Source organism: Nelumbo lutea, chromosome 8, assembly GCF_056320005.1.
Source record: "Nelumbo lutea isolate HS-2025 chromosome 8, American lotus-T2T, whole genome shotgun sequence".
Taxonomy (NCBI): domain Eukaryota; kingdom Viridiplantae; phylum Streptophyta; class Magnoliopsida; order Proteales; family Nelumbonaceae; genus Nelumbo; species Nelumbo lutea.
This window is the reverse complement of record NC_142691.1, coordinates 50,032,561-50,047,064: the sequence shown is the minus strand read 5'-3', so window position 1 is coordinate 50,047,064 and position 14,504 is coordinate 50,032,561. Positions and strand designations below refer to the sequence as shown.

Here is a 14,504-nt window from a genome sequence, read left to right as displayed (position 1 = left end):
CTTGAAAACCAAAACCAAACTGACCAATCAGGTTGTTTACATTTATTAAGCGAGACCGAACAAATGTTTTACGAAGTTGACCAAATTGAATTGGATCAGATCAATTCGGTCGGTTTGGTTTTTGTGAACACCCCTAATAAAAGACCATCCGTGTACCTATTAGAAACAGTATTCAAAATATCAATATACACAATATACAAAATTTTCTCATCATGTGTTTCAAAGGATCAATACTTATGGATACAAAATGTTCCTGTTATCAAGTTTTGAACTTGAACATATCTTGAAAGGGCATTAACTATTTAATATAACCACACGTCCTAAATCCCAATAATTATTGTATTAGTGACCCTAAAAACTAATATGTACATCATTTTTTTGGCATTAATTGGAAAAAGTGATATTTTATAAGCTAAATGGGCTAAAAGAACCGGGGCAAATTGAAAATGACTTGGTTTAAAGTATTAAGAAATTATTTAAACCCCCATAATTTAACAATGGATATGACACTAAATAGAACCCAATGACAAAATAGGATTTGTTTAAGCAACCCTACGGGGCAAGGATTAGATGATGATGATGATGATGATGATTGTTTATTTATTATTTAAGATTCTAGTTGTATTTTTAATGTGAATATATTATATTTTCCTTATCCTTCTTTTCTAGTTAAGTACACTTGTTTCCTAGAGAATTTTTTTTTTTTTGAAAATAGTTCTTTGTAATAAATAATTACATGAAATGGAATTATTTGGTTTTTACGGAAGAACCTTTCAAATTAGTTGAATCTCTATGTTCAAACTGTTTATTTGGTTTTTTGGTTTCTGCTAAATAAAAGAAAATTCATCATGAGGTCTTTTGTTCTTGCTAAATAAAAGAAAATTCATCAAGATTTAGAAACCACACAATTATAGAATACCCTTTTTTAGGCTTATTAAGAATAATTGAATTATGCAACAACTGATAAGCCAAATTGATAAAAGGGTTGGTTCAAGACATAGTACATATTGTTGGAATTGTAGTTATAGAAAACTGGAGAGGTTCTTAAACGTATCTAAATGTTTTTTGCCCCAACTTAGTCGACTAAGTGTGTTATTTGGTTGTAGGTAAATTGGTTTTTCTAGGATACAAAAAAATCCTTAGGCAAAAAACTACAATCAGAAAAGTTCAATAATCTCCAAAAAAACCTTCAGTGAGATAGTAGCAGAAATTTAGATTGAGAGAGACAAGAGTGTTTGTGCTATGAATTTGAATGAAAACTTGTGTAAAAAAGCAGCTTGACTTACACCCTTTTATGGTCATTATGAAAAGAAGTGTGTATGTTTGAAGAGACTCTTTCTACAGTTCACAATTAGTTAACGATCATTGACTAAGAATGTTTGAACAGTGTCTCTTGATCAATTCTGATCAAGTTATGACCGTTGGATTTAACTTAAACCATTAATGGTCATAATTCAATCTCCTAAATGTGTTCATATATATCCTTATGTGTAGTTTAAGTCAATGTGCAATTTTTCAAATCGTTATTTATGAATCACGAATCACAATTTACGATTTAGGAAATCGTGATTTGCAACTTCAGAATTGCGCTTTTGCAATTTATAAATCGCTTACAATTAGTGATTTGTGATTTCTATGCACATTGATTTTTGCATGATTTACAAATTACAAGTGATTTCTGCACATCATGATTTGTGATGAGGAACTTGCGATTTTTGTGCATCTCATCGTATCACATCTCATCTCATCGTCTCATCACATCACACATCATTGCATATCACATGTGACCTCAGCGCACCTCTATGTTATCATAAAGCATATAGTTCCATCTAAAGTGCATCTCATTGCGATTGCATAGTAGCAAGTCACTATATTTCTAAAGAATGTAAGCAAGTTCTTATGTGGGAAAAGACTTAAAAATGAGGAAAAAAGTTAAAAACAAAGTTTTGGTGGGAATTTTAAACCATTTTCTATAGTGAAAGTTTAAATGTGTTCTATTATGTGATTAACCAATCGAATACCCATTGGATTTAATCTCTAAGCAAATTAAAATCTAACACTTACAAATCCTAAAGGTCTAGGTCAGGGACTCATACATAATTTATCCCAATCTAACCCAAAACCCAATCCACTAATAGCCGCATTCACTATATTTTCCCTACTTTTTAAGTACTGTCATGCATTCATATTTCCAATTTCAATTTTTCTAAAACCTAGAAATTGATAAAAAATTATTGACTTAGTCAAAACTCATTTGACCTAGGTGGTTGAACCATTGACCCACATGATCCAGTCACTAGTTCATGATTTACAACTCAAAATGTATTAAAAACTTCATTTGCCAAAAAAAATATAATAAAATCTATTAAAGGCCATAACTTTGCACTCAGTTGTCTGATTGGTTTTCTATTATTATTATTTTTTTGGGTAACTTTTTGAAGATCTATGCATTCCAAAGTGTAGAAGACAACTTGTAGAGATTTAAAAATCATCATTTGTGATGTACCAAAGGCGGAAAACTCATGTTCTATGCAACGAAAAATCTTGAATTATTCTGTGTTAAAGGCAAAAAATTCTTATGCTATGCAGCGGAAAAATTCATGTGCAATGGCGGAAAACTTATTACGCAATGGTAGAAAACTTAATTTATCCTGCGCTAGAGGCAAAAAACTTATGTGCAATAACAAAAAAAATCATGTGCAATGGCAGAAAATTTATTGTGTGATTGTAGAAAATTCATGTGCAATAGCAGAAAATCTTGATTTATTCTATGCTAGAGGCGGAAAACTCATGTGCTATGCAACGGAAAAAATCATGTGCAATGACAAAAAACTTATTGTACATTGGCGGAAAACTTATTGTGCAATAGTGGACAATGTGCAATGACAAAAAATTCAGATGCAATTGTGGAAAAATTAATGTCCAATGGTGGAAAATTTATTGTGTAATAGCGGAAAAACTCATGTGCACTAGCGAAAAAAAAATGTGTAATACCGCGGACAAAAATTTCATGTGCTAGAGAGTGGTAAAACTCATGTGCAATAACGAGAAAAATCATGTGCAAAAGCATGAAAAACTCATGTGCAATGGCAGAAAAACATTTATGCAATGGTGGAAAACTTATTGTGCGATAGCGAAAAAACTCATGTGCAATAGCAAACAAAATTAAAGTGCAATGGTGGAAAACTCCATGTGCAATGGTAGAAAACTTATTGTGCAATACTGGAAAACTCTATGCAATAGCAAAAAAAATCATGTGCAATAGCGTGGACAAAAATTTCATGTGCTAGAGAGTGGAAAAACTCATGTTCAATAGTGGAAACAACTAATGTGTAATAGCGGAAAAAATCATGTGCAAAAGCACGAAAAACTCATGTGCAATGGCGGAAAACTTCATGCGAATGGTGGAAAACTTATTTGTGCAATAGTGGAAAAACTTAAATGCAATAGCGGATGACTCATGTGCAATAGCGAAAAAATTCATGTGCAATGAAGGAAGAATAATCGTGCAATAGCAGAAAATTTTGACTTATTCTGTACTAGAGGCAGAAAACTCGTGTGCAATAGTGGAAAAGTTCATGTGTAATGGCGAGAAACTTATTGTGCAATAACGGAAAAATTCATGTTCAAAAGCGCGAACAAAACTCATATGCAATAGCGGAAAATATTATTGTGCAAAATGATGAAAATGATGATAATAATGAAAATTAGAAAATGCAAATAAATACTCTTCACATTTTCCAATATAAATCATGTTTCTTCACTGATCATGATGGACTTCACATGTTAGAGAATCGACAAACAAATACTCAAGCCAACTGATTCTAAAATGATTTGAAACATATATTTGCCCCAGTTTTTTTTAAACCTTCTTCAAATATTTCTCTATCATTCTCCCTACTTTTTCATCTATCCCAGATTCCTTAGTTTGATCTTCTTTGACTGTCATTCCCTTGAAGCTTTCCAAATTTTCCATACTTGACCATTCCTCCATACTAAGTTGCCCTAATCTCTTCTTTGCTCCTTCCTCTTTCCCTTTTTTTTCTCTTTTTTCACTTTTTTTATTTTTTATTCTTTCTTTTTTTCATTTTTTCTTTTCTTTTTTTTTTTTGTTTAGGCCCTACAAAAAGGCACACCAGAAATTTAGCTAGTTTACTAAGGAAAAGGTATTTGTGCATGGCTCAATCGGGCTAACTAGCGGGTTTTAAGAAATAATAGGGTCACTTGAGAATTAAGACGACCAAAGGTGGCCTCCAGTCCTTTCTTTTATCAATTGGTGAAGCATTAGGTCATGATGATATCCTTGTTATATGCTATCTCTAGGGAAATTAGTAGAGGATACATACTTAAATGGTCAAAAAATGCCCCAATTCAAGGATATTTGGGTGCTCGTGGAAAAAGATTAGGATGTAGGCTTAGGGCTGTTTGAATGTTTAGTGAGGTGGGTAGGGGTGGGCATCAATGTTTTTATTCATTGGACTGTCCCCTTTCTTGAGTGTTTCCAAATGTGAGTCAATGATTGTCAACTAGCTTTTTACGAAGACATGTCTTTGTGATTCATTGCAAATCCCCGACTTTTTAGGCTTCAATTATGCAACTTTCTCAGAAAGGGGAATCTTCATCTTCTTCTAAGGGTAACGAGACCCAATGGGGTTTATTGTTCCATCATGAATAAGTGATTTAGGGAAAAGCAAATGGTGGAAAATGATTGGAAAAAACTATTAATTTATTGAAGGAAAAGGTCAGACTCGTGAGATGGGATGCTCTACTTACCCCTGTGAGAAGGATCAGGCCAAACGTAGTTCAGCATGTGTCTTTGAATTAAACGGAAATAGAAATGGATAGGCACTATGTAAAATGACACAAAGATGCTCTTGGTAAATGTGGAAGTAGGTAGAGAGCATTGTCTCCCTACTCCGGAAGTTACGTTTAAACTGATGAAGGTACCCTACTATCAAAGCCGACACTGTTGCCTTTGGGCTTGGTAGGATTGCCGCTTAAAAGATGTAAATGGTTTTAAGAGAGACTTCAAACATGATAAAGAATTTGGGTTGAACCGTAGTGCTTTTTGAATTCAGGATCTTCAAGAATAACTTCTTCCGAAAATGGACATTAATTATATCATTGTGCACCATCATCTCATATTTTGCTTATTCTTCTATGTCGTAACTTGGGCATCTTTCCTTTCTTTCTTTTTTTCTTTTTTTTCTTTTTTTCTTTTTTTCTTCTCTTTTGCCTCTCTTTTGTTTTTAGTTTTCCATTTATCCCTTTTTTGTTTATTTTATTATTTCACCTTTGTATACATCTTCTTCTTCTCTTTTTTTCTCTTTTTTTCTCTTTTTTTATAATGATTTGATTTTTTATCATTTTTTCTTTTTTTTTGTTCTTTTTTTTTGTTTGATAATACATTTATTACATTTTACAAAACTTACAAACTCAAAGAAAACAGGATTATCCTCATCCCTTTTTCCTCTATTTTTTTTATCATTTATTGTCCTTATGATAATTTTCCTCATTTCCTCTTTTTTTTTTTTATCTTTTCCTTCTTTTGTTTTTGTATTTTGGTTTTTTCCTTTTCTTGGATTTTGGGTTTCACTTCCTTTTTGTTTTTTTTTTATTTGAATTTTTCTTCTTTTTGCATTTTATTTGGATTTTGGATTCTCTTTTTTTTGTATTTTGTGCTTTTTTTGGCTTTCGATATCTTTTCATTTTTTATTTATTTCTGAACTTTTATCTTATCTTTATTCTTTTTTTTTATTTTGATTCTATTATAATAATTCTTTTTACTTTTTACTTGTTTCTCTTTTTTAATTTCATGTTATCACTCTACACGGGTCCCACATTTTACAACTTAGCTATTACTTATCTATTATCTCTTTTTTTTTTTTACTCTTTGATTAATCTAATGTGATTTTATTTGTTGTTGTTTTTATTTTTTATTTTGAAAATTTTTTATTTTTTTTTTCTTTTCTCTTCTTTTAGATCTTTAATTCTTGTTGTTTTTTTATTAATATATTTTTTATTTGTTTATTTGTGTTATGATTAATTTCCTTAATTACCCTAAAGAAATATTCAGAAATTATCTTATTTAAATGATTTTTGTTTTCTTTCTTATTCATTTTTTTATTTCTTTTTCTTTTTGTATTTCAACTTTTTCTGATTTTTTTAACTTCTTAATTGATTTTCCATATATTCATAATTTTTTATTTATAATTGTTATATTATGCTTTTTATTTCATTTTGTTTTTTCTAACACATCACTTTATTTTTGTATTTTTCAGATATTTGTTTTTCTTTCTTTTTTCTTTTTTTTTATTTTTAATTTTTTTGTTTTCGTTACATTTTTCTTTTCTTTTTCTTTTTTTTCCTTTTTTTCTTTTTCTTCTCTCTCTCTCTCTCTCTCTCTCTCTCTCTCTCTCTCTCTCTCTCTGTGTGTGTCTGTGTGTGTGTGCATGCATGTGCAAGTTGAATGGTCGATACAGGCATACCCCTTATGTTACCATTCGGGACTAAAAATATACTTTTTGCAACACCAGTAAGGTAGCTTCTTAGTATGGATAAGAGTAAGACCAGACAGAACTAGGCAATTGATGAACCATGTAATCCTTCATAGAAGGAAATTTGTTTTTGTTCAATGGGTATAGAAGTGATTGTAAGAGATGCTTCAACGTTAAGAATTCACGAAGCAGCATACAAATTACAGGTATTGCCTCATCAAGAAAGTGTGACATGGCAGCAATGTTACCCCCGTTCAAGAAACAGTTACAATCACTGTTCACCAATTATCTTGTTATGGACTCAGGATGCTAGAAAGGTATGTCAAAAAGATAATATGTAATTTCTAATTACCCTTATTAGTTCATATTGTAATCTTCGACCTACTTTTTTTTCACTTCGACTTGGTGTTTAGAGTCAGTGCACATGTTAATGGTCCACTGGTCAAGTTTAGAAGTCCTGGAATTGGACCAACAGATAGAACCAAGGCAGCAATAGGTGGTTAGCTTGAGCTTGGAGCAAGTTCAAGGTATTGGTCAGACATAATTGGTTATAAACACGGTTCAAAACACATACACACACAGAATCAATGTTTTTTTCCCTGATGCACAGAAAAAAAAAAAAAAAAAGCACTAACCGTAATGATTTTTTGAACCTTGGGTTTAAAGCAAGTTGAAATAGCAGAGTAGACATCCATGGAGAACCAAACATAAAAATGAGGGTGACTGGATTCGTCACTTTGCTTGCACATTGTTTCTCTTCAATCTCCTTTAATAACAACTGATTGTTGTAGCTGTTACAACATGCGACTTCTGGATGGAAGTAAAATGGCATGGAGGCTTCAGTTGATAGAATGTTGATGCCTTGGTGATTGTTACCTCCTCTCAACTACCATTGGTAATTCTATGGGGAGAGATAATGGCCTAAGGACTACATGCTTGACCTTGTGGAGAGGCTGAGCTAAAGCAAATGCTGAACCAAAGCAAGTCTGCATTCAAGTTCAGTTTTGTGGTCATTTGGTTAAGAATATCTTTTTGTACCACAAATGACGGCAAATTTGTTATTTCCTAACATGTTTGCATTTAAAATGGGAGAAGAAAATTTGCTTTCCAAAAATGAAAAAAAAAAAAAAAACTTTTGCACTCGAAGTTGATGAATGCAAGAAAGTTTCCAATTTTGAAATCACAACTTGCAATTCTACCAAACACAACCTTTTAGAATCCTTAATATATAGAAATAGACAGAGCACACATGGCTCAATAATATGAGAAGGATAGAACTCCTTGGCCCCTAAATCCAACTTGCCTTGATGAATTGTACCATTTTATCGAAGATCAATGTTACCTCATTCAGATGGCACATGAAGAGGAAGTATATTCCCCAACCAAATCCTTTTTCTGATGATAGATTGCCACCTTGTATTGGTATTTTCCGGACTGATATTAGCTATTCAAGTTTGCAAGTCTTTAATATAAAAGTTTGCCCAAAAAAAGAGTTAATCTCAACACAAAAACACATGCGAAGGGTTTGGGGCTGAAACTTGCCTTGTTAATAGAGGGTAGTGAAAGGATGATTAGATGGCTCAACTAGCAAATCCATTCTATGATTTCACGCCCAAAATCCACCCAAGCCAGGCTCAATATTCTTGAAGTCACGCAGTTGCACACTGTCACACAACTTAATAAATTGTAAAAATCCTTTTACCAGAAATTAGAGCGACATCAAAAATGGAACTTGGCCAAACTACCATTTGCACTACACTACCATCTTTAACGAAGTAGGCCAACTCTAACCCAGAAATATCATAAGTCTGTCTGGACTACCTTCTCACAAGTCCCAGCTCCAGATTTTCATGTCTACTGATACCAGTGTTTCTGTAGCGTCTCAGTGCAACACTGCAATCCACAGGTATTGGGTACCCAGTTACCTGGGTATCCTATCTCAATTCACTCATTATTACCAGACTAAATGGGGCAGCCCAGTGCACGAGGCTCCCACCAATGCAGAGTCTGGGGAGGGACAGATGTATGCAACCTTACCCCTACACATACACAGAGGCTGTTTTCCAAGACGGCTTGAGAAAATTCTTACCAGACAGCTAAGCACAAAATGCCATTGTGTTTATTTTGTTTACCACTCAAAGCACCTTGAGAATTATTTCTTCTAAAAACAATCCAAGCACCCTTAATAATTTCTTGGAGTGCTTGAGAATTAATCTACGCCTTCATAGATTAGAATTTCTAGCCATATTTCTGTAACTGTATATGACAATGTATTCTGGGTCGAAGAAAGGCTATCTCACAAATCATTCTGTCCGTAGTTTCTTTCCATCTGGTGGAAGAGCCTAGATATACAAAGCCATAATTCTTCCGACATCGTATTACCACAATGTGTGGCTAAGGCAGAGATGACATCCAATGTAAATTTATGAACCTCAGGTTTTTCTGCCATACGTATTAGCATTGCCATCCAAACCTCTGGGGCTAGCTTTACTGCTTGATAGAGAGACTGAAACCCTTTTAGCACCCTTCTGATCATCTCATGTCCCTGCATAGGATCACAACAACCTTAATGAATATAATACAAACTTAAGAAAGATTGCGATGTTGAAGCAGTGGTTTAAAAAGAAAAAGTGAACGGTAGAAAATTTTCCAAGCAATGTACACCATCAGCTATTGTGTGTATCAGGGTATATCATAGGGACCAATAAGGCTATGACAAACACATGTAGCAGATATCCTGCGTGTGCCATACCAACCCAGAAATATGGTTGATCAGTTGACGTACCAAACAGAGTTATCTAAGCCAAGTGTAAACCCATATTGTTGTTATTCCAACCTTGCTTAAACCTAGTTTAAGAAAAACTTGAATAAGCTAGGATTTACAGCCAGACAAGCTTCACAATCACAATTGTAATACTAAAATTAATACTACCAATAATGAGGTCAATCATGATGCCAGAAAGAGTTGATACCAGAAAAACTTATAACCAATCAACCAGCATCATGAAAGTGGTAACCAATCAGGTGGGTTTCCATCAAAATTCAAGGGGGTTTTTGATTAGTCAAAGCTTTTCAATCATGTCTTTCCTTCATCATAGACTTTTCTACTAATAATTATAACAACAAAAATTGGTGTTTTTCAAAAAAAAAAAAAGTGTTTTCATTTAACAATTGTACCTATAAGACAAATGTTACCTACCATAATAAATATAAGTCAAAGGCCTCAACCAAGCCTTATAATCATAAAATGGATGCTGAACTGAGGATCTATCAATTCCAGCTAAACCTGCCCCAAATGTTGGGTTTGATCACTCCAGTTAGGTTTTGAGTCTAAGCCATGTTGTACCCTTAGAAGAACCTATATTGACATTGATCAGAGAAAAAAAGGCAATGCACTGAAGAATTTCAATGAAGTAACCAACAGACTTCCTCTTTTTGGACTACTTTTCTCTATCTTTATTTATGTAGGTTGCCCCATGGGATATGATAGACCTTTATAGTTAGAAACATCCAACAGGATCATCTAGGTGGCAATCAACAATAAAGAGGTGCAGGGTGGGAAATCAAGGCATGTGCTTTAAAGGAGGTATCATGAACTTTTTTTTGATGAGTGAGGTAGTGACAAACCTTCCACTCCACCAAAACCCACAAGGAATGGTAAAAAATGAAAAAGAAGGTGCAATCTAGATATTTGACTGATCATTGGGATGGTCAGTGTTTTCAGTATTAGAAAGCATGAGAGAAGAGAAGAGAGGATTGTACAGTTTGGGAGTCAAAAAGTCAATGGGTGGCTGCCCATCTTATTATTTATATTAGGGCAACCATAAATAAATGTGAAAGGACAGTACTGACACTGACACACTAAAAGTACATAAGAAATACAGAAAATACAACACTCCCCCTCAAGTTGGGTCATAGATATCTATCATTCCCAACTTGTTACAAAGTTCAGTGTGACTAGGGGCAATAAGTACATCAGCTAACTTGCCCACTTCAATATGCTTTGCCCGATCATGAAGGAGAGGATTGTGGGCAATTCTGATAGCAGCCTTATTACCAAATTACAATATCATAGGACCAGTAAAGGGATGCCCCAACTCGATGAACATGTCCTTCACCCATAACAGTTTAGTAACTCCATGTGCCACCGCCCAGTACTCAGCTTCAGCACTTGACCTGGCCAGAACCAACTGTTTCTTACTCCAAGTTACAAGGTTGCTTCCTAAAGGTGCAGTACCTAGAGGTTGATCTTCTGTCATCTAGGGAACTAGCCCAATCTGCATTTGTGTAGGTTTCAATTTTCATGTGTCCATGATTAACAAACAAAATACCTCTCCCTGGGTGTTTCTTCAAGAACTTCAACACCCTTTCAACATCTAAATTATGTGTGATTTAGGGGCATGCATATATTGAGTTATTGACTAAGCATGCCAATAGCATAAGCAATGTCTACTCGAGTCATAGAAAGATACAACAATCAGTCATTCACCCAACAAGTCTCTATAATTGTCTCACATCAACCACAGTTTCCCCTTCAGCATCTCCTAACTTGTGATTAGGTTCATTGGGAGTGTTAGCTGGCTTACACCCAAGTTTACTAGCATCCTGTAGGAGATCCAAAACTTTCAGAGATGAAGATACCCTTTTTTTTTATCTAGAAATTTCAATCCCAAGGAAATACCTAAGAGGACCTAGATACTTCAAATTGAGAAGCAAGAAACTGCTTTAACTTCTTAGTTTCTAATTCCCAATCACTTGTAATGATAATGTCATCTACATAGACAATAAGGAGTGCAAGTTTGTTGCCTCCCTTCTTGACAAACATAGTATGATCTGATTGGCATTGTTTGAACCCCATCTATTGAACTGCCTTGTTGAAATGACCAAACCAAGCCCTTTTTTTATAGTAAATGTAAAAATTCCATTAAAAAGAAAAGAAGTATTACAAGCTAATCAGGTGTTGAGGCAACACCTACAAGCAGAACCAAAACAGAAAAAAAAAATCCAAATTAAAAAATTTGTAAGCACAAACTTTCAAATTCTGGCAATTCCAAGACCCAGTCTGAAAACAGATTTGCCAACAGCTACCACTGACCAATCCAAGTTCCAAGCTTTATCTCCAAATCAGCCTGGCTTTCTTACTACCTCTGAGCTTTGGCCATAATGAAAAGATCTCTAAAGCAAACCTTGGCTGAAAGTTTCTTACCCCAAACAAAGTTGTGAAGATATCCAACCCATAAATGACTTCTTAAGGTGGCACACTTTCCCTTCTAAATCTCCATTCAAGAAGGAATTCTTCACATCAAGTTGATGAAGATGCCATCCCAGACTGGCTGGTAAGGATAATAACACCCTTACGAAGTTCATTTTCTCTACAAGGGTGAACGTCTCCCAATAGTCTACACCATGTCTGTGTGAACTGTGAGGCCCTTAGCTACAAGCCTCACCTTATACCTTTTATGGATCCGCCAACCTTGTTTTTCATGATGAAGTCCCACTTTTACCCAATAGGCTCCTTCCCTTTAAGAAGATCCACTAATTCCCATGTGTGATTCTTGTGTAGGGCATCAATTTCTTCTTTAGTTTACACACCTTTCTCAATAAGGTGTGCAGACTCAAGAAGGCCATTTATGGACTTAAACAATCTCTCCGTGCATGGTTTGATAGATTTAGTGAAGTGGTAAAAAAAATCACATGAAACAATGTCGAGTCAATCATTCAGCATTTAACTATGATTTAGGTGCTAAGAAGAATTTATTGGTGGTATATGTAGATGACATTGTTTACACCATCAGTGGCAGGTTGGGGATTGATAGGTTGAAAACCTTTCTGCATGATCACTTCCAGACAAAGGATTTTGGTAAATTAAACTATTCTTGGGGATAGAGGTAGCAAGGTCTAAGCATGGTATTAATTTATGTCGAAGGAAGTATGTCCTTGATCTGTTAGAGAAGATGGGATTGTTGGGTACTAAACCAACTGAAACACCCATGGAACCAAATGTCAATTTGAGTAGCATTGCAAGTGAGGAGTTTGAAGACCCTAGAATGTAGGGGAGATTGATGGGTAAGTTGAATTACCTAACAACTACTTGGCCAGATATCTCATTTGTAGTTACTGTGGTGAATCAATTTATGTAGAGACCTCAAGTTCCACATTGGGATGTAGTTATAATAATTGTAAGGTACCTTATGGGATCTCCAAGTTGTGGCTTGTTATATAAGAGTGGAGGAAGTCTTGAGTTAGAGGGATACATAAATGCTGATTGGATTGGTTCAGTATCTGACAGAAGGTCTACTACAGGGCATTGTACCTTTCTTGGGGACAATTTGGTGACATGGAAGAGCAAGAAGCAAACTGTGATGGCAAGAAGATATGTAGAAGCTATATATAGAGCCATGGCACATACAATGTGTGAACTAATGTGGTTGAGGAATCTCTTGCAAGAAATGGAGTACCCAATCGATACCCCATGAAGCTATATTGTGACAATCAACTTCCAGTTCACATTTCTTCCAATCCAGTTTTCCATGAGAGAACAAAACATATAGAATTTGATTGTCACTTTGTGATAGAGAAGGTGCTCAGTGGAGTGATAAGTACTGCATATGTAAACACAGGAAGTCAATGGGCAGACTTGTTCACCAAGGGGCTGAGTCGAGGAAGAGTGGATTACATATGTAACAAGTTGGGACTATATGACATACACTCACCAGCTTGAGGGGGAGTGTTAGAGTCAGCTGTATAGGGGTAGTTTGGTCAATTTTCTCTATGCTGATTGTGGTTTACTATCTATTATAATTTGGTCTAAGTGTTGTGTTTCAAACTTAAATAGGGGAACAACTGCCTTTGTGCTTTTAATTAGAAACTTATAAATAAAATCTGTCCAACTAGAGAGTGATTGACTTCTCTAGTTCAAACCAGCCTTCCTTCTCTTCTCTTCTCTTCTTCTCCTTTCACTCTTCTCTCCTTTTCCTCTGTTATTCTATAACTAAAACTGGTACATATCTGAACTTTATCACTAATAATAACATCCATTGTAATGGATGAGAAAGTTTCCAAGGATTTCAGCCACTCTCATCATAATAGTCTCCATTAGAACCTCCCCATTTCTCTCCTTTTCTAAGAACATTCTTGAATTCCCCCCGTCATAATAGTCTCCATCTGTAAGCTGCAGTCATTCAAAAGATAGGAGGATGGTCCCCATTCCCCAAGTGTGCCTAGAGAGATTTTTAGACTTGGGCTAGTGGTTCAAGGGAGCATTAAAGCAAAAATCTTATGGAGATGTGTTCCTTTTGGAGTATGTTGGGAAGTGTCGAAAGAAAGAGAATTACTATTGAAGGAAAGATAAAGAGCAAGGAGAGGCTAGATGCAAGCATTGGAGCAAAGCTTATGGATTGTGTGTTGATTCTTCCTGATTTTGAAGGCTTTAAAGAAGGATTTGCATCGAATTTTTGGAGTACGGTGAATATTTCATATTCTGAAAAGATATTGTATTTTTTAGTCTTTTGGTTGTGTATGGTTTGGCAACACCTTGTCACCAAAATCTCTTGTACTCTGCTGTATTTTATTGAATTTCTTTATTTATTTATCTTCAAAAAAAAATATCTACCCATAGCTTCCAAGGAAATGAAAAAGGAAAGCATGAATCATGAAGAGAAAGGACCTACATTGGAGACAAGAGATAACACCAAGGAAACAAGGATGTAACTAAGGCCATCAAGGACATTCTTTCAAATAAAGATGAAGAGGTGACTCAAGGAGAAGACGGAGCAGAAGCAAGTTGGAATATTGAGAAACATATTATGGATGAAGACATGTGTAAGGTTGCTAACTGTGTTGTTTACATGGACTCAAGCTCTTTTAACCCAGCAAGAATGATGAGCCCAAAAAAAAAGAGAAAAGAAGAGTAAAAAAAAAAGAAAAAGAAAAGAAAAAGAAAAGAAAAAGAGAGAAATGTAAATATATTCTAAATTTGGAAGTTTGGTAGTAGGATCCCAAATAGTT

At 34.7% G+C, this 14,504-nt stretch overlaps 1 protein-coding gene across 3 annotated transcripts in view; it reads right to left on the bottom strand.

Moving 5' to 3' along the window:
- Positions 1 to 8,582: 8,582 nt before the first annotated feature.
- Positions 8,583 to 14,504, bottom strand: part of LOC148844115 (Protein kinase superfamily protein) — a 68,186-nt gene continuing 62,264 nt past the window's right edge. For all 3 annotated transcript variants that reach the window (XM_088956616.1, XM_088956618.1, XM_088956617.1), the window contains one exon: positions 8,583 to 9,042. In XM_088956616.1, coding sequence (XP_088812742.1) covers positions 8,794 to 9,042 — 249 coding nt within the window. In that variant the 3' untranslated portion in view covers positions 8,583 to 8,793. The remainder of the gene's footprint in view (positions 9,043 to 14,504) is intronic.